The sequence below is a fragment of the Lipophrys pholis genome (genome assembly GCF_963383615.2).
Source record: "Lipophrys pholis genome assembly, chromosome: 3".
Lineage (NCBI taxonomy): Eukaryota > Metazoa > Chordata > Actinopteri > Blenniiformes > Blenniidae > Lipophrys > Lipophrys pholis.
Genome location: NC_137627.1, coordinates 1602464 through 1626001, shown reverse-complemented (window position 1 = coordinate 1626001; position 23538 = coordinate 1602464). Strand labels below are relative to the sequence as shown.

The 23538-nt window shown below is 45.8% G+C and overlaps 2 protein-coding genes across 3 annotated transcripts; one reads left to right on the top strand and one right to left on the bottom strand.

Moving 5' to 3' along the window:
- Positions 1-8427: 8427 nt before the first annotated feature.
- hdac12 (histone deacetylase 12) lies at positions 8428-12317 on the top strand. Its single transcript, XM_080458969.1, has 8 exons — positions 8428-8590; positions 8666-8809; positions 9543-9702; positions 9798-9994; positions 11136-11286; positions 11362-11478; positions 11577-11719; positions 11799-12317. The coding sequence occupies exons 1-8, from the start codon at positions 8495-8497 to the stop codon at positions 11820-11822; spliced, it is 1032 nt and encodes a 343-aa protein (XP_080315095.1). The 5' UTR covers positions 8428-8494; the 3' UTR covers positions 11823-12317.
- A 257-nt stretch (positions 12318-12574) lies between these two features.
- On the bottom strand, positions 12575-21715 carry trmt9b (tRNA methyltransferase 9B). 2 transcript variants are annotated; one of them, XM_080460427.1, is made up of 5 exons: positions 21419-21670; positions 16576-16899; positions 15022-15221; positions 14765-14938; positions 12602-14437 (listed from the first exon to the last, which is right to left on the bottom strand). In XM_080460427.1, the coding sequence occupies exons 2-5, from the start codon at positions 16593-16595 to the stop codon at positions 13530-13532; spliced, it is 1302 nt and encodes a 433-aa protein (XP_080316553.1). In that variant the 5' UTR covers positions 16596-16899; positions 21419-21670; the 3' UTR covers positions 12602-13529. The 2 variants fall into 2 exon arrangements, with proteins under 2 accessions (XP_080316554.1, XP_080316553.1); XM_080460428.1 differs by lacking the exon at positions 16576-16899 and having other exon boundaries at positions 12575-14437; positions 21419-21715.
- Positions 21716-23538: the final 1823 nt, after the last annotated feature.

The window sequence follows — 23538 nt, the reverse complement described above, 5'->3', positions numbered from 1 at the left end:
GCCTTGCAGTGATGTGACCGCTGCACCACCTGCAGACAAACAAATTGATTTTCCACTGCCAACTAAATATTTATTCAATTGTGAATAAAATTGGACCCAAGTACACTTGGCAAGTATTTGCGTGCATATTCTCTGTCGTTGCCGTTCTCCATCATGTCTTGACGGTTCGAGAACAACGTGTGCAGCGCACCTGCTTCAACCCACCTAGTCACACAACAAGAATTAGTTGCAACGGGGGGGGGGGGGGGGGGGGGGGGGTTGTTTGCCCCAGAGGGACGGGACAGTAGCTCGTCACCTTCTCACAAAGACCGCAGCTACAAATTAATTCCCCCCCAACAACAGCCCCTGTCCTCGCCTGCTGCAACACGCTCTGCCACCTCTCACAATCAACCTGCGAATTCTTTCCGCTCGGAGCAGTGAGGTTGGGGGGGGGGGGGGGGGGGGGGGGTAGCTCTGCTCCACGTTGAGATTGTGATGCTGAGTAATTGACAGGTATGTTGGGATCCAGTGTGTGATGCAAACCTCACGCCGCCTGTTTCTGTTTCCCCCGCTGAGGTCAGACAACAAACAGCCTCCAGGAACGTGAAGGGACAAGCCGGGACGACGCAGGCCTCAAGAGATGACGAGCTGATTTGTTAAACACACATTGCGCTCGGCATGAAATCCACTGCATTGATTTGTGCAACAATACAAATGAAATGTTTAGGATTTAATAATATTCTGCCAACGGAAGAAGGAAGAGGCCACTTGAATCATTACGTCATGTAATTTATGAAACCTGCCTTCAGCAGACTGACTGCAGATGGTTTTTATTTCAGCAGATGAGAAAAGAGAAAATCAGATAGAAGCTCAGCAGTTGACCCCACCCCCCCCACCCCCCTTTCTTTTTGTTTTTTGTTGTTCAGCTGTTTTGAATGAGATCCAAGAAGAAAGTCCTGCAGCAGACTGCAGCTCACAAGGTGACAAAGGAAGCACCTGATAGTTTATTTACATATCAGCAACAACTTTCATTTTCTTTGTCGTTGATTCCTTAATTTGGTTTAAATGAATTAGGTAGGGTACCTAATTGCTCAAGTTATTTTGTGGCATGTCATAAATTACAGGGAACATTAAACTAAGACTACTTTCTTGAGTTGTTGTATGAGAGCAGATGATTGTGAGACCATCCTCCTCCTATGCATGCTTTTGAAGTGAGCTATAGAAAAGCCACGCATGAGGAAAACATGCAGACTACCTCATCAAGAGAGAATCATTTGTTGAAATACATGATAATGTTAATATAATATTTTCTTCTGTTTCATTATATAGTGGGACGCCACATTTTTTGTTGACAGTGTTTCTCTCAGTTAATCAGAGAAATCAAGCTTTTCTGTAAGAACTACAATAACTCAATAAATGAAAGCTGCCAGCAGCCTTGATCGGGACCTCGCACTCTGGCCTAGCGAAACCGCTCGACTAGTCAAGAAGGTGATCTAGATTCAAGCAGGAGAATCTCCTCTGTCATTTAACAGTGTTTTGAAGCCGATACGATATTCGTCCTCAGAGGAGATACCGTTTGCAAATCTTATTTTGAAAGGCAAATTTTGGAGCTCCTGTCAGATGTAGGTCCGGAGTATGAGCGTGTGATTTTTAGGTCTTGAGACGAACAATTGAGTTTTGGTTTTATCTCTCTACAACATTCCTACGGGCCGTGGTCGCCGTTTTGGTGTTTTCTAGCGCGAGAGAGCACATTTTGGAACTCTGGGGTTTATTTTGAACACTTCCTTAAATTTTTCGCCAGTCTTCATGAGCGGGCCAAATTTGATCAACATTGAGCATGGTTAGTGGGTCAAATTCTCCTGCGGAGGCCAGGCCTTTCAGGCTCGGTCCCTAATAATAATTATAAGAAGAAACATTACAAATCAGCCCCGGCTAGCTCAGTTGGTAGAGCATGAGACTCACAATCTCAAGGTAGTGGGTTCTTGTCCCACGCCGGGCGCCACCTTCCCGTGGGCTCTCCACCTGCTGGAAGGTTCTTAATCGGTGCGATGTGATCTGGGTGGCGGTGCTCAGACTGGCGACCCGGAAACAGATAAGCGGAAGAAAATGGATGGATGGAACATTACAAATACAATAGGAGCCTGGCCTTTTGTGCTCAGTACCTAAAAATAAAATTAAAACAGCAAGCAGGGTTGGACGGGTCCTCACATCCCTGCTAGTCAGCAATTGTGACTTTTTTTTATTTGGCCCGTGGATGAGATGAGGGCCGACTGTGATCATACATGTAAAGTTTCAGGCTGAGTGGAACATGTACACACTGGTTATGCAGCACTTCCTGTCCATCCACCAGGTGGCGCTCTCGTGACTGTATATTGATCTGTGGAATTCATCAGGGCAGGACTGTGATCACACATGTAAAGTTTCAGGCCCATTCAAGCATGTAGCGCAGAGTTATTCATCACTTCCTGTTTCATGGCGAACCATCAGATTTTCAGCAGGCCGTCATGGCCACAGCCATGAGAATTTTAATAACATTTCATCAGGAAGGCTTGATGTATATATAGGCCAATTTTCAGGTCTCTCAGACTTAACCCTCGCTTCAAAAATGTCAAAATTGTACTGCTTCTGCTGTCGTGATGACGATACACAGATGAGCATCATGTAGGTGGAGTGGGAGTGTCCTTCTCCTGAGGACTTTCTACTGTGCTCCTATTGATATCATGTTGGACTGAAAAGAACAATTCAGCTGCCTATTTCTAGGAAAGAAATAAAGACTATGTCCCTTTTGACCTGTAAATAATTTCTAAAAGACAAAAATACAAGATATTACAAGTTGCATTTACTGTACATGTGACTGATTTCATTTAATGTCAAAATACAGGAAAAACAATACTGCAATTGCCATGGCAACATCAACCCAAGTAGGCTCACTCATTTCATCATCACTTTTCATCTCTTGGATGTCATGATTGTTCAAAGAAGCACTCAGCCTTTGATGTCACATAGGACTGCCTGAACGAGATTGTCACAAGGTCTGTACAGAAGCTACTGATAAACCCACAAAATCAATTACAATACCGGATAACATTGCTGTAAACCCACCGTTACAGTATTTTACGAAAGAAATGGTGCGCACACAGCGACGACAAGGAGCCCGGACACCAGCGATACAGAACAGAGGAAAGGCACCGAATCGTTGTCACAACATCGATGAAGTGCAGGTTGGGAAAATCGCAGAGATATGTCTGCGCTACAGCAGTATGGAGTTGCAAAATGACAAACTGCTGAAAGAGACGGAGAAATTGGGCAGCCAGGTCAGAGCTCTGGAGTCCCATCAAGAACAGCTGAACTCTGAGCTCCGTCAGAAGGACCAAGTGCTGAGGGACAAGGAGGAGGAGGTTCAAACCTTGAAAAATTGTCTCCATGAAATAAGCAGAAAACCTGACAGGGAGTTGCAGGAGAAATGCAACCAAGTCGGTGAGCTGCAGCAGGTCTTGTGCAAACGTTTAGGTCCGGCCAAAATCCTAGTAGCCAAGTGTGAGACCAACGCCAGGCATCTCCAGTTGCAGTTGGAAACCCTTATAATTTCTTTGGCCCTTAAAGAGGCCGAATGTGGCCATCTGAAAAAGCAACTCCATGAAAAGGCTGACAAGTTAAAAACCATTATGACCAACATGGAGGGATTCATTGCTGACCCGGACAATATTTTGCTCATTAAGCTGGAGGAGGCAGCTGAGGAGAAAGTCGCCCTGCAGACTGAGTATGAGCAGAAACTCAGCCAGCTTTGTTCAGAGGTCACAACCCTGAAACAGGCCCAAAAGAGCAGAGAGACTGAGGTCACAAACCTCAAGACCCAGGATGGTAAAAAAGAGAGCGAGTCCAATGAGGTGCAGGTCGTCGACAGGCGGGTCAAGATGCCGTGCGACCTACAGCTGGAGGCTACACTCATGGACAGGATGCAAACTGAACAAGAAGTGCAAAAAATTAAAATTGTTTCATCCGAGCAAGAGCAAGGAGATACCTGGAAGGAATGGGGTGTTGAAAACAAGAAGCTGGTTGCAGACAGAGATCTGCATGAGCAGCCCCAAAGAGTTGAGGAGGAGAAGCAGCAGGAGGAAGATGAGTGGGAGGACATGCAAAGGAGGGAAGACACAAATAGGACAAATGAAGATATCCAGGTTCTTCTAAAAAGAAAGATGAAAGATGCTCAGATGAAAAAAGCAGAGGAGAAAGCCAGACAAGCGATGGCAAAAATAATGGAGAAAGAGAGGAAGGCGAGAGAGAGGCAGGAGAGAGAAAGAAAAGAGAAGCAGGAGAGAGAGCGGGAGGAGAGAGGGGGGAAGGAGAAAGAGAGGAAGGCGAAGCAGGAGAGCGAGAGGGAGAAGAGGCAGGAGAGCGAGAGAAAGGAGAGGCAGGAGAGAGCGAGGTTGGCGAGGCAGGAGAGAGAGTGGAAGAAGGCAGAGAGAGAGGAGAGAGAGAGGGAGGACAGCGAGAGGAAGGCGAGGCAGAAGAGAGAGAGAAATCAGTTGCAAGAGAGAGAGAGGAAGGCGTTGCAGGCAAGAGAGAGAATGGGAAGGCAGGAGAGAGAGAGGATGGCGAGGGAGGCGAGAGAGAGGAAAGAGAGAGAGAGGAAGGAGAAAGAGAGGATGACTAGAGAGAGAATGGAAAGAGAGAGGAATGAGAAAGAGAGGATGGATAGAGAGAGAATGGAGAGAGAGTGGAAGAGGCAGGAGAGAGAGAGGAAGGAGAGAGAGAACCAGGAGAGATTGAGAAAGGAGAGAGAGAGGAAGGAGAGGGAGAGGGTGATGCAGGTGAAAGAGCAGAAGGAGAGGCAGGAGAGAGAGAAGCAAGAGAGAGAGAGGAAGGAGAGGGAGAGGAAGGAGAGGGAGAGGAAGGAGAGGGAGGAGGTGATGCAGGCAAAAGAGCAGAAGGAGAGGCAGGAGAGAGAGAGGAAGGAGAGAGAGAAGCAGGAGAGATTGAGAAAGGAGAGAGATAGGAAGGAAAGGGAGAAGGCGATGAAGGTGAAAGAGCAGAAGGAGAGGCAGGAGAGAGAGAGGAAGGAGAGAGAGAGGAAGGAGAGAGAGAAGGCGATGCAGGTGAAAGAGCAGAAGGAGAGGCAGGAGAGAGAAGCAAGAGAGAGAGAGGAAGGAGAGAGAGAGGAAGGAGAGAGAGAAGCAGGAGAGATTGAGAAAGGAGAGAGAGAGGAAGGAAAGGGAGAAGGCGATGCAGGTGAAAGAGCAGAAGGAGAGGCAGGAGAGAGAGAGAGGAAGGAGAGAGAGGAAGGAGAGAGAGAGAAAGGAGAGAGAGAAGGCGATGCAGGTGAAAGAGCAGAAGGAGAGGCAGGAGAGGGAGAAGCAAGAGAGAGAGAGGAAGGAGAGAGAGAGGAAGGAGAGAGAGAAGCAGGAGAAATTGAGAAAGGAGAGAGAGAGGAAGGAAAGGGAGAAGGCGAAGCAGGTGAAGGAGCAGAAGGAGGGGCAGGAGAGAGAGAAGCAAGAGAGAGAGAGGAAGGAGAGGGAGAGGAAGGAGAGGGAGGAGGCGATGCAGGCGAAAGACCAGAAGGAGAGGCAGGAGAGAGAGAAGCAAGAGAGAGAGAGCAAGGAGAGAGAGAGGAAGGAGAGAGAGAAGCAAGAGAGAGAGAGGAAGGAGAGGGAGAGGAAGGAGAGGGAGAGGAAGGAGAGGGAGGAGGCGATGCAGGCGAAAGAGCAGAAGGAGAGGCAGGAGAGAGAGAAGCAAGAGGGAGAGAGGAAGGAGAGGGAGAGGAAGGAGGGGGAGGAGGCGATGCAGGTGAAAGAGCAGAAGGAGAGGCAGGAGAGAGAGAAGGTGATGCAGGAGAGAGGGAGGAATAGGAGAATTAGGAAGGAGAGAGACAGTGAGATGCAGCAGAGAGCAGAAGGAGAAACAGGAGTGAGGGAGGAAAGAGAAAGAGAGGAAATAGAAAGAGATGGAGATGCAGGAGAGACAGACTGAACAGCCTGAACAGCCACACTCTTCAGAGAGGCAGGAGAGCAGCCTGGCTCCTGTAATGACTCAGCCTTGGTCATTCTTGTGCCTGCCTATGGCGAGGCGCAAAGATTACTCCAGAGGATCCCTGGCCTGGAGGCCAGGACCTCATTGTTTTTTTCTTAGTCCTGACGCCTCATTGAGCCCAAATTTGACCCCCTATATACTTTGCTCAGCTTCTCCCAAAACCTGAGAAATGGCCTGGCCAACCATAAAGTATTCAACGGGACAACTCTGTTCCTGCTCTCAGTTTCATTTTCATATTGGAGTATAGATTAGGTTGAAAACCTTTAGGCAGAAAAAGAAATGTACAACAATCATCACTTTCAAACAAACAAAATGTCTTCAATGTTTTATCCTTCACATTGAGAGACGAGCCTCCTGCCGCCCGGCAGAAAAGAACCTGCTGCCTATTTCACTCATGCGAGACACCAAACTATACATTTTCTGCTTACAGCAACAAAAGTGATGCTGAAAAACTAATTCACACATTAGTTACTTCCAGAGTAACTATTGTAACTGCCTGTTTTCAGGGGGAAACAATAACTGCTTAAAAAAGTCTTCAACTAATTCAAAATGCTGCAGCCAGAGTCGTGACAAGAACCAGCATCAGAGATCACCTCACTCCTCTCTCTGTTAAAACTAAACAAAAAAGGTGATCTAGATTGTTGAGCAGGAGAATCTCCTCTGTCATTTAATAGTGTTTTGAAGCCGATACGATATTCGCCCTCAGAGGAGACAGTGTTTGCACTAATCCTCCTCCAACACAGTAACTAAAGTAACTAATGAAAGGCCATTGTTGGTACAGTGACAGGGAAAACTACAATTCTCTTAAAGGAGACATATCATGCTTTTAAATCCTTCCTTTTTACATATAAATCATACAGTTGTGGTCTATATAAAGCGGAACTGCAATGCTTGGGTCTGAATTCCTCATTATTAGAGCTCCACAGGCCCCTTTTCTACCCCTTTTCTGATGTGCTTCTGAGAGCAACTCGTTTCGGGGCGGTCTCTTCAAATGCAAATGAGACACTTCATACCCCTCCTCCTCTCCAGGTTGCAGAGGTGACACTCGGTTCAACGTCACCCTGTTCGGCCATCTTTGTAGTTTGATAGAACAGATACAATTATCTAGCGGCGCAGAAACTTTATATTCACACATTATTTACAAAATGTCAACAAGGGAAGATTTGTCCATCCAGCCATACATGTTGGAGCCAGAGTCGGACCCGGCGGAGCCAGATGAAAATGACCATGATGCACCTGAAGAACAACGTCTTCATATGGATGTAACGCAATGGTGTGTTACTATATTTACACTAACTTCTCCATCCATGCCCACTACTACAATACTGCCTGTATTACAACGACTAACACAGAAGTTACATTCTAATCTAAAACGAGCACACAGCGCTAACATATGAAGACGGTGCAACTGCTAATGCTAACAAAACAATGACAGGGACGTCTTATCATCACACTTTTTAGCGTTATATACAGCTTACCGAAGTGCTCTGTTCGTCGTCTCCATAGATAGAAGGAACTGACCGCTCAATCAGACCAAGTCTTTCGGCAAATCCTTCTTTATACTGGCGGAGGTTGCTGAAGCAGTCGTCCTTAAAGTGCTTCGCGCACACAAAAATGACCTTACCCACAGATGTGGGTACATTTCTGTGAAAAATAAAACTCAACCAGGCACTTGGAAAAGGTTCTGATGCTGGGAGACGGTGTAACGAAGCTTGTGGGTTACTACATCCAACAACCGAACATTTCCACTTATCCTCTGGTAACTTCGGTTGGACTACAAAATCGCAGCGAGAAACAAAAATGGCGGATTGCTCGAAATGTCGATGTCCTAATTTGGCAGTTCCGCTGAGAATACTGTGACGTCATTGTTCAAAAAACGTAATAGAGAATAGAAAAATCGAAACCGATCGCAAAATATGACCAAAACAGAATATACCTGAAGAGACTACTTTGAACTTTTCTGTACTTCTAAACACTCTAAATATACAACAAAATGCATTTAAGGGCTAAAAAAGTGGATTTAGCATGATATGTCCCCTTTAAAGCAAATTCACACGTCATCCATCCAGAAAAACAAGCAGCAAGGGCTAAACACAGATATTAAACCACGTCCTGAACGTCGTAAACCCCCTGCTTATTATTTGCATTACATCACTGTCTCTTTAAATGGTAACATATGTGGGAGGGGAGATGGAAAATCCCTGCATAGTGACACCATAAATGATGCTCTGTCAACCTTTTGTAGAATGTGGAGCTGCTGTGGGATGAATCATGTCTAACCTGTGGACTGTGGCCTGCAGTACTTACTGTGGTCGGTGGGTGGAGACAAACCGCAGCTGCACTCACACCGCGGTGCTTCCACTCCCTGCCAGCAGAGGGCAGCATTACAAAACAGGATCCCCTTCAAACGCCCCTGGCTCACGGATCCTTTCATAACACCGCAGTACGCGGACGTGTGTCTTCTGCTGCTGTAGAGAGAAGACGGAGGATGACCTGCACGAAGCGGCTCTTCAGTCCTCCGCCAGCACGCGCTCAGCTGCTCGCGGCAGCTCTCAGCTCGTGCAGACGTTTCCACGCACAGACAGTAAGATCTTGTTCGTGCACACTGCAGCTTCACTGTACCACAGCTCTGCCTTGAATGTGTTTGCTCACCTGACAGGTGGGGCACGAATCCACAGGACTCCCTATAATCCACCACAAGAAGTATGTGTGCGAGCTTCCTCCCAACCACAGGTTTCCTATGGACAAGTTCCCCAGAGTTTTACACTTTTTACTCAAAGATCAAGTTATTACTGAGAAGCAGGTGAGTGAAACACTCAGAACCGATGAAAACTCACCTTTACCTTTTAGGGTTGTTCAGTGAAACACGGTGAAAAACTCACCTGAGAGGAAATATCAGCGTTACGTGTCATAAATTCATAATGTATAAAAGTTTCACAGTTTGAATGTAAATATGAAGGAAAGAAATATCCTTCCCGCTGTGTTTAAGTTGTATACATCTGTGCTATGTGCGCATGAACGCTCTGCCCATGCTTTTACATTTTCATAGTATTTTCATAATAAAATACTTAATTACATCATTACCACAACTTCTTGTTTCTCACTTGAATGAGCATTTTAAAGGAAACTCGCACGTTGCATCACGACAGTCAAGATGCTGTGTTCATTTCCAAACATTACATTTGAACTCACATGTCAATTTTTATTTAATTTTTTTTTATTTCCTAATATTTGACTGCAATCTGACCTTCTAAGGTGTTTTCATGTAGGACCAAGTATAGTATAGATGCTTTCACTTATACTTAAAATTTATGATAAGATGATTAGATTGGCTCAGTTTTTCTTTACCTTCAACATTCGGAACTCAATACAATAATAATATATTACAAAAAAAAAATAAAAAACCATCTAAATGAGTGTGTGATGTTTCTGTAGTTCTTGGATGAGAACCTGCATGCCTCAGCACTTTTATTATTATTATTATTATTATTAAGGGCACAGTTTCTTCTTAATGTGATTTTCTTTCTTCGCAGTAGGTGTGGGCCCCTGAAATGGCCTCTGAAGATCTCTTGCGCCGCGTTCACACGGAGGACTACCTGAACAAGTTCATAAATGGGAAAACAAAGGAGCAGGAGCAGAGGAGGACCGGGTTCCCCTGGAGCGAGGGCATCGTGAGACGCTGTCGATACGAGACGGGTGAGAGGACGACACACTCAGGAGGCGCCCCGACGGCTGCGCCTCCCCGCCCTGTCGCAGTGCGTCAGCCTTCCTTCTGCTCTGCTCGTCGACAGGAGGGACGCTTCTCGCCGCTCAAGTCGCCCTGCAGAGGGGGCTGGCGTGCAGCACGGCAGGAGGAACCCATCACGCTTTCCCCAGCTACGGCTCAGGGTTTTGTCTCCTCAACGACTTGGCAGTCGCAGCCAAACACTCGATGGACGGCTCATCAACCAAGAGGAAGGTCCTGATTGTGGATCTGGACGTGCATCAGGTGGCGTCTCCCCTCTCTGCTGACTTTTCTCTTCTGTGTCCCGCATGGCGAGTCGTTTGTGGCCTTCTAGCGCAGACTGAGAGGAGTTCACTGATGGTCACATTGACGGCCTGAGATCATCTCGTCTCATGTCCTCTCTCTACAGCAGGGCGTCAAATATAAAGGCCTGAAGGCTAAAACCATCCGCCAGAGGCCAGAGGTTCCGGTCCAGCCTGCCAGACCAAGAACATCTTAAAGAATTTCTAAGAAAACATTGATTTTTAACACATTTCTTAAGCGTCGCGGACACAACACAGAAGGTTTCATTAAAACGGGCTGCATGTGTCGTGGTTGTCAGCAGCTGCTCATAGCAGCATTCACACTGTGGATCGGGGGGGGGGGGTCAAACACCTTTTAGTTCAGGTTCCACATTCAGCCAGAACGGAAACATGACGGCCATAATAATCTTCAAATTTAGACTTTAAAAGTTGTTCTGCGTTGTGGTGCAGAGTACACATGATGAAGCTGGTGATAAAACTAAACAATTACTACTGAACACCACTTTATGTTGACGTTCTCATCATGCAGACAGTTTTATTTAGATTATTATGGCCTTCATGTTTCCGTTCTGGCTGAATGTGGAACCTGAACTAAAAGGTTCACAGTGTGAATGCTGCTATGAGCAGCTGCTGACAACCACGACACATGGAAAACATTCAATATAAAATTTTTTTAAAAAAGCCACATCAGCTTCTATACTGTCAATATTTTAAACTACAGAATGACCCAGTTCTTGGTTATTTATTAATGTCCTACAGTTGGAATACTGACATTATTTTATTCATCTTTTTTATGTTATGCGTCACACACACTCACACATTCACGCTTGTCGACAGCTTAGGGTCACCAGTCAACCTAATGTGTATGTTTTTAGATTGTGGGAGTACACTAGAGTACCCGGTGCTGTAGAAAAGAACCCCTCCATGCTCAGGGAGGACACATCAACTTGTTATATTTCTGCTCTATGAGGACGACTGTTACCCGGGGAATCGACCCCCGGGGCCATTGCGGTTCAAACCTCACTTTATGTGGAAAGTTGAAATCGTGCGAACGGTCTGTGTGGCGCGGTGTTAACGATACCGTCTCCTTCTGCGTCCCGCAGGGCGACGGCACCGCTTTCATTTTCAAGGAGGAGCCGTCGGTGTTCACGTTCTCGGTGCACTGTGGGCAAAACTTCCCCGTCCGTAAACAACAGAGCGACCTGGACGTCAGCGTGGAGGCTGGACTGGAGGACAAAGAGTACCTCGCCACTGGCACGTTGAGGCTTTGTTGGACGAACGCAGCATGTGAACACTCGTGGCTGTCAAACTGAGTGTGTTTCTCTGCAGTGGAGGCTCACCTGCCCTGGCTGCTGGAGACCTTCCGTCCCGACCTGGTTCTGTACGACGCCGGCGTCGATCCTCACTGGGAAGACGAACTCGGCAGGCTCCGACTGACCGACCACGGTGAAGGAGTCTCTTTTTTCTCACAAGCAAATAAACCTGCAAGTGAAGAGTTTTATTTAAAAAATCTCTCTCTATATATATTGTAAATACGTCTTCAGGGCTTTACCAGAGAGACTTGTATGTGATGAAGACTGTGGTGAGCCAAGGTGTTCCTCTGGCTGCGGTCATCGGAGGAGGATACTCCAGAGACATCGACAAACTGGCGCTCAGACACTCCATCGTCCACAGAGCAGCAGCTCGGGTAAACAAAACACAATTGCTGCTAAATGTTTAGAACAAATCCAACTCTGAATTTAAAGTTTTATTTCCAATTCTTTTAGGTTTGGAGGGAGGCCGGAATGTGAAACCTGGAAATCCTCAGAGCTTCACTGCTCCACCTTCGTCTCTGAGGATCCTTTCACCACTTGTGTCTGAAATTCTTTAATCGGCGGCGGCCATGGGAGGGGCACGAGCCACCTGACGGGAGCAGGTTGGGCTTTTAAACGATGGCCGCTCTACCGATTGAGCCACAGCCGCCCCAAACTTGACCGAGTACGTTTTATATGCAGTATATTTATCTGATGTACATGCAGTGCATCACAACTGTTAAATATTGTAATCCTCCAGAGAAGATTTAAAATAAACTACCCCTGAACTGATGCTTCTAATGCTCCTTTTTAGACCTCCTCCCTCTCCCTACAATAATAAAGGTGATTTCTTGTGAAAAAGTTTGGTGATCTGGTGTTTGCACACTTAAATTTGACCATATTTCACAATATGGCGTGAATCTGAACCATTTTAGGCTTCTGCTCAAGAATTCTGTCTATTTGTGTCGTTTTCATTAAAGTTTTTAGCTCATTAACTTGGTTAATATGTTTTTAACACTTCCTCATACACGTTTGTTTTTATCTTTACAATTATGAGTTTATGCACATGAGCACATATGTGGAGCGAATATCTTTATTTCACTAGTAGCTCTCATGAAAGATAAAAAATGCAGTTTATAGTCGCATTCCTCCCATTTCTGATCCTTAAAAAAAATAAAGTATGACTAGTTAAATTGGGGAAAAAACATCTAAATCTGATATTTATATTCGAATGTGATCCACAAAACTGTCAAAAAGATGAAACATTTAATCTGAGAAATACTTCCTCAGTTTAATACAAAACTGTGTAAAGCCGTCAGACTCAAACAAAAAGAAATTTAATGACAGGAAACAGTTTACATCAGACATTACGGTACCAGTGTCACTAGAACAGCAGGCGCACACCGAGGTTCCGCGCCGTCCTTGGCCCAGTAGGAACAGACCAGCGTCAAGTTTCACCTCATCTTCTCTCGGGATCGCCGACGTCCAGCAGCCGCGTGTTGTTGATACAGTGCAGTGTTTATTCACAGTATATGAGGCAGTTTATCTGATAAAACACACGTGATATATTCAGCTTGTTACGGGACAGCACACCAGCGTAAACGGAGTACCAGCATCGAGAACATGTAGTGTCAAACACTTTGAAAGAAGAAAAACACACGAATGTTCTGGAAGATATTCTGCACAACTCGTTCTGCGTTGTGATAGAGAACACACACACACACACACACACAGGTTGTTAAACAGGCAGCCACGAGACGACAAAGAGTTTTTCCCATTAAAATTAATGCCTTTAAAACATTTTACAGCTTTTGAACAAGTGCTTCTGAAGAACAGTTGAGTCCAAAGAGAAAAACAGTGCGCGTCCTGACATCTTCCCTCCAGCGTTGAGTTTTTTTTTTTTTTTTTTTTAAAAACTCTCTTCATAATAAAAATAAATAAATAGATGCCAATCTAAAATCAAACAGTGGGTCCTACATGTTGGTTTCATCTATTGTAATAGAGTACTTAAAAAAAAAATGTGGTGCAGCAAACAGTCACAATCATTTAGTTTGAACGCGGGCTGAAGCCGAGCCGCTCCAGAACCACTTTCATTCCACTGGAATCTTAAAAAAAACGGTTTTGACTGTACATTTATCAAATGTGTAACTCAGTGCTGAACCTTGAGGCAGACGTGAAGCCGAGTAAACTTAAAACATGTAAAAGTCAGATTTTCCACAAGCGGACCTTCTCCGCCACCACGCACCAGTTGGCGTGATCGAAGTAGGCGTGCTTGACGTGAAGCTCCTCGATGTGGTTCTCGATCAGCTCCGCCAGCTCTCCCTCCCTGAAGACGTGATAGTACCTCAGGCACGAGCCCTCCACCTGCCCGCCGCCGCCCTGAGGACTCGCTGTGCTTCCCGGCCGCCGCGCTTCGCCCTCCCTCTGCAGAGAGACCAGATCTGGGAGAGCCACAGAGCTGCACTCCTGGGCCAACGACACGGAGACACTCCGGGTCTCTGCACCGCCGCCGCCGCCGCCGCCGCCGCCGCCCCCCTTGTGCAGGTCGGTGGGAGACTCGAAAACGTCCTCCTCCGATCCGATGACGGACGGAGGGGAGAAGAAGCTGGACATCTGTTTGATGAGGCCTCGTCCCCTCCCCCACTGGGTGGGCCTGTTCCCCTCGTTTTCTCCCGTAGGCGAAGATAAAGTGCTCAGCTCTCTGGAGGACGAGCGGGAGATGGCCAAGCTGCCGAAGTCGAACACGGAGTCCAGAGACCTGGAGAAGAACCAGAGTCTCCGCGTCTTCTGCTGCGGCGGGCTGTGAGCCAGGTCCTCTTCGTCTGCCACCGACGATGTGCTTCGAACCTTCCTGTGCTTGTCGGGGTCGTCTATGGCTTCGCTCACGCTCTGTGCTGTGGCCCTCCTCCTGGGCTTGGCCGGCTCCCTGCCGATGCTGGCGGGCAGATGAGGATTGGGGTTCCAGGGAACAAAGATGTCCTGCTTCTCGAATTTACGACGCTTCTGCTCCATGGCCCACACGTAGATCATGATGCGTCCGCCCACCCGCAGAGTGCGCGCCATCTCCTTTATTGCTCGAATACGACGCTCTTTGGTGGACAAATGATGAATAACTGGAAGAGAAAACGATTGAAGAGGTCAGCGCGTGGGCGTTTATTTCATGACAGTGTTTTGGTCTCGATCGGAACTCGCAGATCACACGGCGCCTTACAGACAGCATAATAACAGTGTGGGTGTCTGATGCCGTCCTGAGGACCACACTCTTTTGTTAAGAGGCCACATGAATTATTTCAGTGTTGGCAAGGCAACACAGGCCTGCGGTACACTGATGTTTATCATTTATATATGCCAATTATGAGGCAAATAGCTCAATCCAATTATGGCGGATAATGAGAAATGTATTGCCAGATGCCGGCATCCAAACCTGCGCGTTCATGTACCTGCAATGGAAAGCACAGCGTCGAAGCAGCCGTCTCTGTAAGGCAAATGCAGCCCGTCACACATTTGGACCTCGTGTCCTTGGCTCCAGGCAAAGTCCACCAGGGGGCGACAGACGTCACACCCCAGCTTGAACACGTCCTGGTTGATGTGGAGATACTTTCCATTGCCACAGCCTGCAGGGTAGAGAAAAGCCCAGACGTTAGTGTTCATACGACTGCCGTCATGTGATCATCAGGACTGAAAGGGGACACCCCACCAATGTCAGCGACGATGCTCCCAGGCTGCAGGTCCAGCAGGAACTGCCGTACCTTCGGCCAGGCCTTGTACCGGCTGTCATTGAAATATGGAGCGATCTTGTCGTAGACACTGTGCACATGATCGCGCTCCAGCTGAGTGGCAGCCTCCTCCATCATGCTCATCCAGGCTGCCTGGCGCAGCAGCCTCACAGCTTCATGGCTGCAGGGAGAAAACGATCGCTCAGCTTCGGGTCAAATAATGAATTCATCAAACAGACGGTCGATGTAACAGTGGACCTTGTGAAGCGGGCGAGCTCAGTAGTTTTTCTCTGTAGGAACAAGGTCGGCTGGGCGCTCTAATCAGCAGACACACTCATTTCATGTCAAACCCTTCACTTGGCATTCAAGTCGCAGCTGCACCGGTACGTCTTCTCACATCGAGCCAGCAGTCCTCCAGGACGGGAGGTCAAGGGCAGGGGGAAGAGCTAAGAATACTAGCCATCAGCTTTCATTTGTCAATTATGTCAGATAGTTAAAAAAAATAAAAAAAATCTAATAAAAAGACGTGGTACTAAAACGTGGTCCTGATTTAAAATAAACTAATCAAAGAAGCAGCAGATCAGTGACATGACCACATTAGTGAAGCAGAAGCCGTTTGAAACTTCCCAATATGATGTCAAACAATTCAGAGAATCAGGAAACTCTCTGTATATGAGGCTCCGGTTACACACTAAGGCTTCGAGTGAAAAATGACTTTTCATTTTAGAAAAGCGTCGTGTTTAAACCGATTATGAGTTGGCACTGTTGGTTGTTTTTGTAATAAAACCACACAGAATACACTATGAACATTCGTTTGGACAGACAACGATGTTGGACCGATATTCCAGGTGACGACTGTAAAACGAGGAGAATATGGACGGGGAGTCGTGACACTCTGTGGGCCGCCGTTGTTCAAGCGTGGGCAGAAGGAATATCTACTCTGGTCGTGTCCGAGTGCAGTAGCAGCATTTCCGCCGTCTACATGGAGATAGAGCGTCTTCAAAATGTTCCACCTTGAGAGCCGTTGTGAAAAAAAACAGCATTTTCAATGAGTCCGAGCACCGAAAGGAAAGCATCGTCGTATAAACGGGTCAGTAAGAGAATAATCAGAATTGTAGGATTATTGGGGGGTTCAAACAACACATAATTAAAAACAGTAATGATTATTTAATCCTGAAAACCACTGCATGAATTAGCCAACACTTGTGAACAAAGCTCTTTGTGCGGAAATGAAAACTAATATATATATATATATATATATAATACAATGCAGACCTGTTGTGGATTAAAGCCTAATTAAAATGAGGAAAATGGAAACTCCTTCAAATTACTTTGGGAAATGACAAGTTAAAGAGCAGAGAGAAGAATGTGTCCATAGTGGAGGAAGCTTATAAATGTAGAAATGCTCAGTAAATCTTAAATTGCACATTCAGGTTTTAAACAACCATCGACTCTCTAGATGCCAAATTGAAGAAACAGGGTTTGTTTCCCTCCATCAGCAGGGCCGCGCAGGAGAAGAGTCTGAAGTGACCTGCCTGCAGCGCTCAACCTTCATCAGTAGGAAACACTTGATGCACCGTGAAAGGAAACGTCAGCTGAATTCCTGAAATAACAATGTCTCCGTCTCTCAGCTGGTCCCTTCCTCTCTTCTGTTGTTCACAACAAAGCTCTGGTCCAACTTTGTTTCCTGAAGCCGCGCTGCTGTGAACTTCAGAATGATTTCCACATGATGGGAAACTGTTTGTACACACGGCGTGCACCTTCAGGAATGGGCAGGCTGTAAATAACAGCTAAGTGGCACACCTCGTCCTCCAGAGTACTCGGCAGGTCCAGTTCCATGTCCTGATGTTGACACAGTCCTGCCGAGGCAAAAGGTCAAGTCGTAAATCATTTATGTCGACGTCGACATGAACAACTAACAGCATCCATCATGTTTCAGTTCACAGCTTTTACCGGCTCAATCGTTCTCAAGAAGGAGAGGAGGCTGCGGGAGATTTTACGTCGTACATCTTCTCAGTTTAAAAGGACTCCAGCTTCTGTTTATGCTGGATTATCCTCGTTTCCCATCAGCGGCGAGCAGCGCACACACGAGTACCTTCGCTCTGTCGTCACTGGGACGTCAAAGCGCCAACGCTTCATTTCAATATTGAATTATGAAAAATTAAGTTTTACTTTTGTTGCATGTTTTGGTGTCTTTGAAACTTTTTGAAAACACCCAAGTTCTGAAATCTCACCCGTGGACGAGTCGTCCGGGTTGTCCCGGTTTTGTGGACGACTTGTCCTCCAATCAAACTGTGATGGGTTGACGGTTCAAAGACCGGGGTCCGAGCGTCTCCTCAACCGCAGCTCTTGTGGGAAGTTCCCCGTCAGCGTCGCTCATTATTTATCAAAAGTGGTCAAACGAAGGAGCAGCTGTGAACCAGCGACAGGATCAACGGCAGCCCAGGCTCATTAACGCATGTGGTTCTGCCGAGGCTCCATGTTGGACTAAGCAGGATTTAAAGGATTAGCCGCTAATATCAAGGTGAGATAACAGAGCAGACCTTCTGGGGCCGAGCGGCGGCGGCGGCGGCGGCTGCAGGCGGAGCAAAGAAGCTTCCAATGTGAAGCCGTGAAGATTTCAACGGCCTCACGTCTCGGAGAAGAATCTGGTTCGGCGTGACGTTTCCCCACCAACACGAAACAAACAGTGGCGTCTAGAGACGACTGCGTCACACACATCACGTGCAGATTTGGAGACTCGTTTGAAATTTGGAGGGATTATGTAATTGTCGTTTGTGTTGTTCACAACTCCCTCTGCAGTCGCTCCACTTTATTAGGATGCAGCCCACAGCTCCTGCGGCGCTGCTGCTGAAGCTCCATCAAGCACAATGTGTCCCAACGCTTCTGTTACCAACTGAAGGATTATGCTGATAAAGCAGCTCTCATTGGTCCGCTGAGGTTCTTCTGTTCGTGACTCCGTTCATCGTATGTAAAAGCAACGGTCCAGACCGGGGAGGATTGTTTTACATCTTTAAAAGCTCTCTTGAAGAAGTTTCTTAACCAAGAAATCAATGACAAAAAACTCTGGTTTCACCCAGATTGTTTTTCTGCAGGTCAGTATATAGTAGCTCAATACATTTTCTACATTTTTCTTTACGTACCCTGTCTTTAAGTCGTCGTTCAGGTGATAATTTAGGCCCTGTAACATTTTCAAGTGAAAACGCTAAAGTTTTGGGTGTCCGTTTACACGACAACGGTGCTCTGAGCAGCTGAAAACAACTTTTTGAAAACGGTTCCTTGGGGGGGATACCTTCTGTGAAGAACAAAACTCCATATCCGTGGTAAACGGTCGTCTGTCCAGCGTCTATGTACTCCTATTGTTAATCTTTACAGCGTTTTGTTTCGTGTGTGTGCGGTTTGTTTACAAAAACAACCAACAGCGCCAACTTCTGACCTGGCATGCGAACTGCACAGTTTTCATTGGTTTTGCTTTTCTGTGTAAACAGACGTCACCTTTTAAAACTCTGCCGTGTCAACGTGAAACTTTTCTGAAACAAAAACGATGAAACGGGGGCCTAAGAGTTGTGAATTGAGCCGATGTTACGCATGCGTATGGCCACTACGTATTCCACACAATTGAAAAAGGCCGTAAAAGGTTTTTGTGGATTCACTCTGAATGTAATCTCATCTGCATTCTCAGGTACAGATATTATTATTAACTCCCGTCTCTAATTAATGACATAGAAATAGGATGAAAATCGTCACGACAGTTCAGACAGTTTATTCAAAAAAATAAAAATACCACATGTTTAAGTTCACTGTATCAGATTAATAATAATTAAGCATGTGCTGCTCACAATGTCGGAAAAGAAAGTAAAGAAAAAAAAAAAAGATCACAAATTTTGTCTTTAGTTTGAATATTTCATCAGAAATAATTACATGTTCTTGTACGTTGTCTCCCAGTTGATTTTATCCAAAGATTTTGGATGTCTTATTTATTTCATTCAATTTAATTACTCTGGATATTTGTATACGGCGCTCTTTGAGATGCATTCTATTATTAAAAAGTGCTTTTTAAATAAAGATTAATGGATATGGATCTCTTCGTATAGATCAATGGAGACACGACTGCGGGATTATCCGTGCACCGCGTTGGCACCTTTCCAAACATCTGTATCCAGCTGAGATCAGCTTCTCACCACCGACCGAGCAGTGCTACACAGATCCTCTGCTGGATCCAGCACAGAGACCAGAGTTGTGCTTTTCAATCGGTTGTGATGGACGACGGAAGTCGTCGGCGCTCTCGGCACACATCGTCTGTCACTGTCGTCACACTGCTGGCATGTCCAGCAAAATCAATATCCAACACCCTTATCAATGTTAGGCTTTTTATAAATACTATTATCAACATGAAAAGGTTTCTAACTTGTGTATTTAGTAATGTATTGTAATATCCCCCCACACACACACACACACCAGACTTCATCCTCTATCCATCTTTTATACCATTCTACCTGAAGGAGAGCTGCGGAGGACTGGAGCTCCACCCAGGTAACTGGAGGGGAAAGCAGGTGAGCAGCCCCATCATAGGACAAACACTGAGAGCGAAACAGACACACCCACTGACGCTCACACTTACAGGGACTAATAGTGACCAATTAACTTTAAACACACGTTGATCTTACTGTGAAAGGACTCGAGCCAGAAACACCACACCAATGTCTTGTTACTACGTGGCCTATCGTATCTAACCCAACTCTGTCTGGAACACGTGCGCTATAGACTTTTATTGTATTTTGCACCAGAAAGTTTCATGAAAATCGGCTTCATGTTTAGATTGTAGTAGTTTTTGTGTAGAAATTGTTTGGTTTTTATAAAAATATAGACGTTTCCATCCTGTCTAATCTACACCACAACAAAGAAAAACATGAAAGTTTCAATTTAAAGGTTATTATGGCTCGATTTTGTCGGTCTGGCGCACTCGAGACGAAATCAGGCCATTAGTGGATCCTGAACTGAAATGTGTTTTGTCACCATCATCCTCCCTCACTGCATGCATGGACCTCAGTACCAGCCTTCCTCTTCTCCTCCTGCCCGGCTGCTCCATCTTCCACATCCTTCCCCCCCACCCCCCTCCCCACACACCTCTCATCCCTCCTACATACATGACAGACATTCAGCTGCTTTCCCTCCAAACAAAGTCCACCGTTCATAAATGTTAAATAAAGAAATTGTGGCACTCGGTAATGTCCTCTACATTACTGATGAAGTTAACCAGAAGTAAATCTATCAAACATTTCCTCTCCATCTCCTCTAAAAGACATTGGACTGATATGCCCTTGACTGTATTACTCCCTGGTATCCAGCAGGCACACAGTGAGCTTTACCGAGAACATTGACCACAGGATATTAGAAACAAAGTCTGACCTGAGGAACAATACATGCAAACACGTCTGTTTATAGGCTGCCTGGTCGAGCCATGTCCTCACTGTGCATCAACCGGCTGCTCTGCTGGTAAACACGGCGTACGCAGGCAGCATCCTCTGCTCATATACCTATTTTTGGACTGCCATCATCTGCATCATTTCAGTCAAGTGGAAGTAAAATTTTCCTTACGTAATGGGGTAATCTGGCCTCATTGAGTATTGTCTGCACTCAATTCTGCCCGAGTCCCCCCCCCTGCACACTAAACTATGGCTGACATTATGTAACCAGCAGCAGGGGAGGCTGGGAGCCCTCCCTCTGACTGACAATGGGCAACTAAATTTAATCAGTGGACACAGGCAAGGTCTGGCACATAAATTTGTCCAAGGTATAGAACCCTGCTGAAGGTGCAATCGGCCATATGCCCGATGAAGCATGACTTCACCACAGAGATATTTTAAGAGAAACAGTCGCTCATAGGATTTGCATTTAAATCTCCCCACAAAGTTCCTGGACCACGCTGAGAGCTCAGCGGGGCTTTTCATGTGATGGGAGCCGTTATTCTGAGCAGGCAGGGAAGGAGTCACTGAGAACAGGTTTGGCCAGCAGTTCATGACTCGACATCAACATGTGGAGCGAGGTCGAGAGGCTTCAGGCTCCCACCAACTGCCACTGCTGATGGATGAAACGCAGCTCGGTGAGGGTGAAAGGCTGGAGCAAATCAATCACATGCATTGACAGAATAGATAGAAATTAAAAACAATTACGGTGACAGTTGTTTTGAATGTGGTCTGCTACTATAAGTACTCCCAGTTTGCAAGTCAAAACAAGAGAGGAAAAAAAACACTATTTGTATAATTTTATAGCTATTTTTCCAACTGAAAGCTGTGTGATGCTAAATTTGTTATCATTCAGTGAATATTTACTCATTTTTATTTAGAAACTTGCATGCAAAAATGACAGCTCACTCACCGTGGACGCGCAGAGATCCGCCGCCTCTCTGCTCAGGTCGCCGGAGGAAAACTTCCCTCTGAGCGCGGACGATGGATCTACATGACCGAGCCGGAGGGCGGACCGGAGGACCGGGCCCGAGCCGGCGGCACCGGGCGCGGTGGTACCGGCATCGCGAGGACGGAGAGCGTGAAACGGGAGGAGGAGGCAGAACCGTGCGATCCGCAGGACGGCATCAAATCCGCACACCGCACGGCGAAGACCTTGAGAGGCGGGGAGCTTCCGGTCAGGTGTTTCAAAGTAAAGGACGGACACACTAATGAGGGATATCCATTGGGAGTGCCATTCTGCAGACTGATTTCCGGTGATGCGTTTCAGAATAAAAGGACAGTCACACTAATAACCCTAAGGGCTGCTAGCTTGCAAACACACTTCCGGTGAGGCGCTTCAAAAGAAAAGGACAGTCAAACGAAACAAGAGTACCATAACACTACAACTGTTGATAATTATATCCCGAACAAATTACAGAATCTTGTTAAAATATTTAAGAATTCTTTTTTTTTGTTGTACATTTTAAACTAACATTTGTTTTGTCTGGCATTGTCCAAAGAACTACTTGGCAGTACTAGCAGTAACTTTCTGAAATAACTCACAATTATTAGTTTAAACGACAAAATTGCAATTACTCAGGTTTCTTTAGGCTCATTATTTGGTCACTTAGTCGTTTATAGTCCCTTAAAACAAAGTCCATCTCTTTTCCGTCCCTGAGCTAATAGTTAGCTTTATTAGCATTAGCCGCAATTAGCAAGCCTTCTTCACAGAACCGGTAAATAAACTTTATCTCACTTTGATACGAAGCGTCCGACGACGTCTTCATGTTGGTAGTTTATCTCAGCTCTTCCGCCGCTGCTTCTTCCTCTTCTGTCAGTTCACAAATCCATTTTTCTTCCTGAACAGGTGTTAAGCGGAGTTTTGCAAAGCTGCTAATTGGTCCCCTTTCAAAGGAGCGTGTGCAGAATCAGATGAACCTTGAAAGCTTAATTTATGACAACTTCAAAGAGGACAAAATGACAGCTGGTATAAAGTCAGCGTCAAATTGACCTTGCCTTGAATTGATTAAAGAGAAAATACACGTGCAAAGTACCATTACTTTTCGTCTTTCACTAATTCTTGATTTGAAGTAGTATTTTGAGGCTCAATGAATGAATGCTTCCTGGAGATTAACCATTACCTCAGTACGGTGTTAAACTTGTCATGGCATTCAACTTTCCTAATTGTTTTTAATCTTATATATACATTAAATGTGAAAAGAATATATTCATCTGACTGTCATTTGTGGGTTGTTTTTTTTTTTTTAAACATTTCCTACAGTAGTGTTTTGTTAAAGCGGTGATTCTTATTTTGAAGAGTGTGTGTTTCATAGTCAGCTGTGAATGTGGACGACTTGACTCTCTCTCTCTCTCTCACTCTCTCTCACCACACACACACACACACACACACACACACACACACACACACACACACACACACACACACACACACACACACACACACACACACACACACACACACACACACACACACACAAGGTGAAGCAGCTGACAGCTCACACTCTTTGAATTTCAAGCTTCCTCCTCTTTTTCCCTTCTACTTTCTGGATAAACCACTTTTAACAGCGGGTGAATCCCCAACTGCCACTCAGAATAAACATTTCAACAAGTCCGATCCATAAAGCTTTTAAACCTCCTTATTTATTTTTCCTTTCCTGCAACAATAACAATGGTTGTAGTGAGCCTGGCACATCACCAAGAGGTAGAAACAGTTTGTACTCGAATACAGCCACTCACTGACATTTCCTGTTTAAGTAAAACAAAGTGGAATCAATGATCATCATATTTCTATTGTGCCAAATAAAACACAGTCATTTCAATCAACTTTTACAGAGAGAAAAAATAAATCAACAACTCCCCTTGAGCGAGCAGAGGAGACGGTGGAAAGGAAAAAACTCTCTTTTAACAGGAAGAAACCTGCAGAACCAGCCTCAGAGGCGGAGACGTTCTGCTTTCCCATTCGATCTTCAGAGCATGCACCTGAGACAGTTCAGCCCTCGACAGAGCAAACAGGGACAGACAACGGAGCCG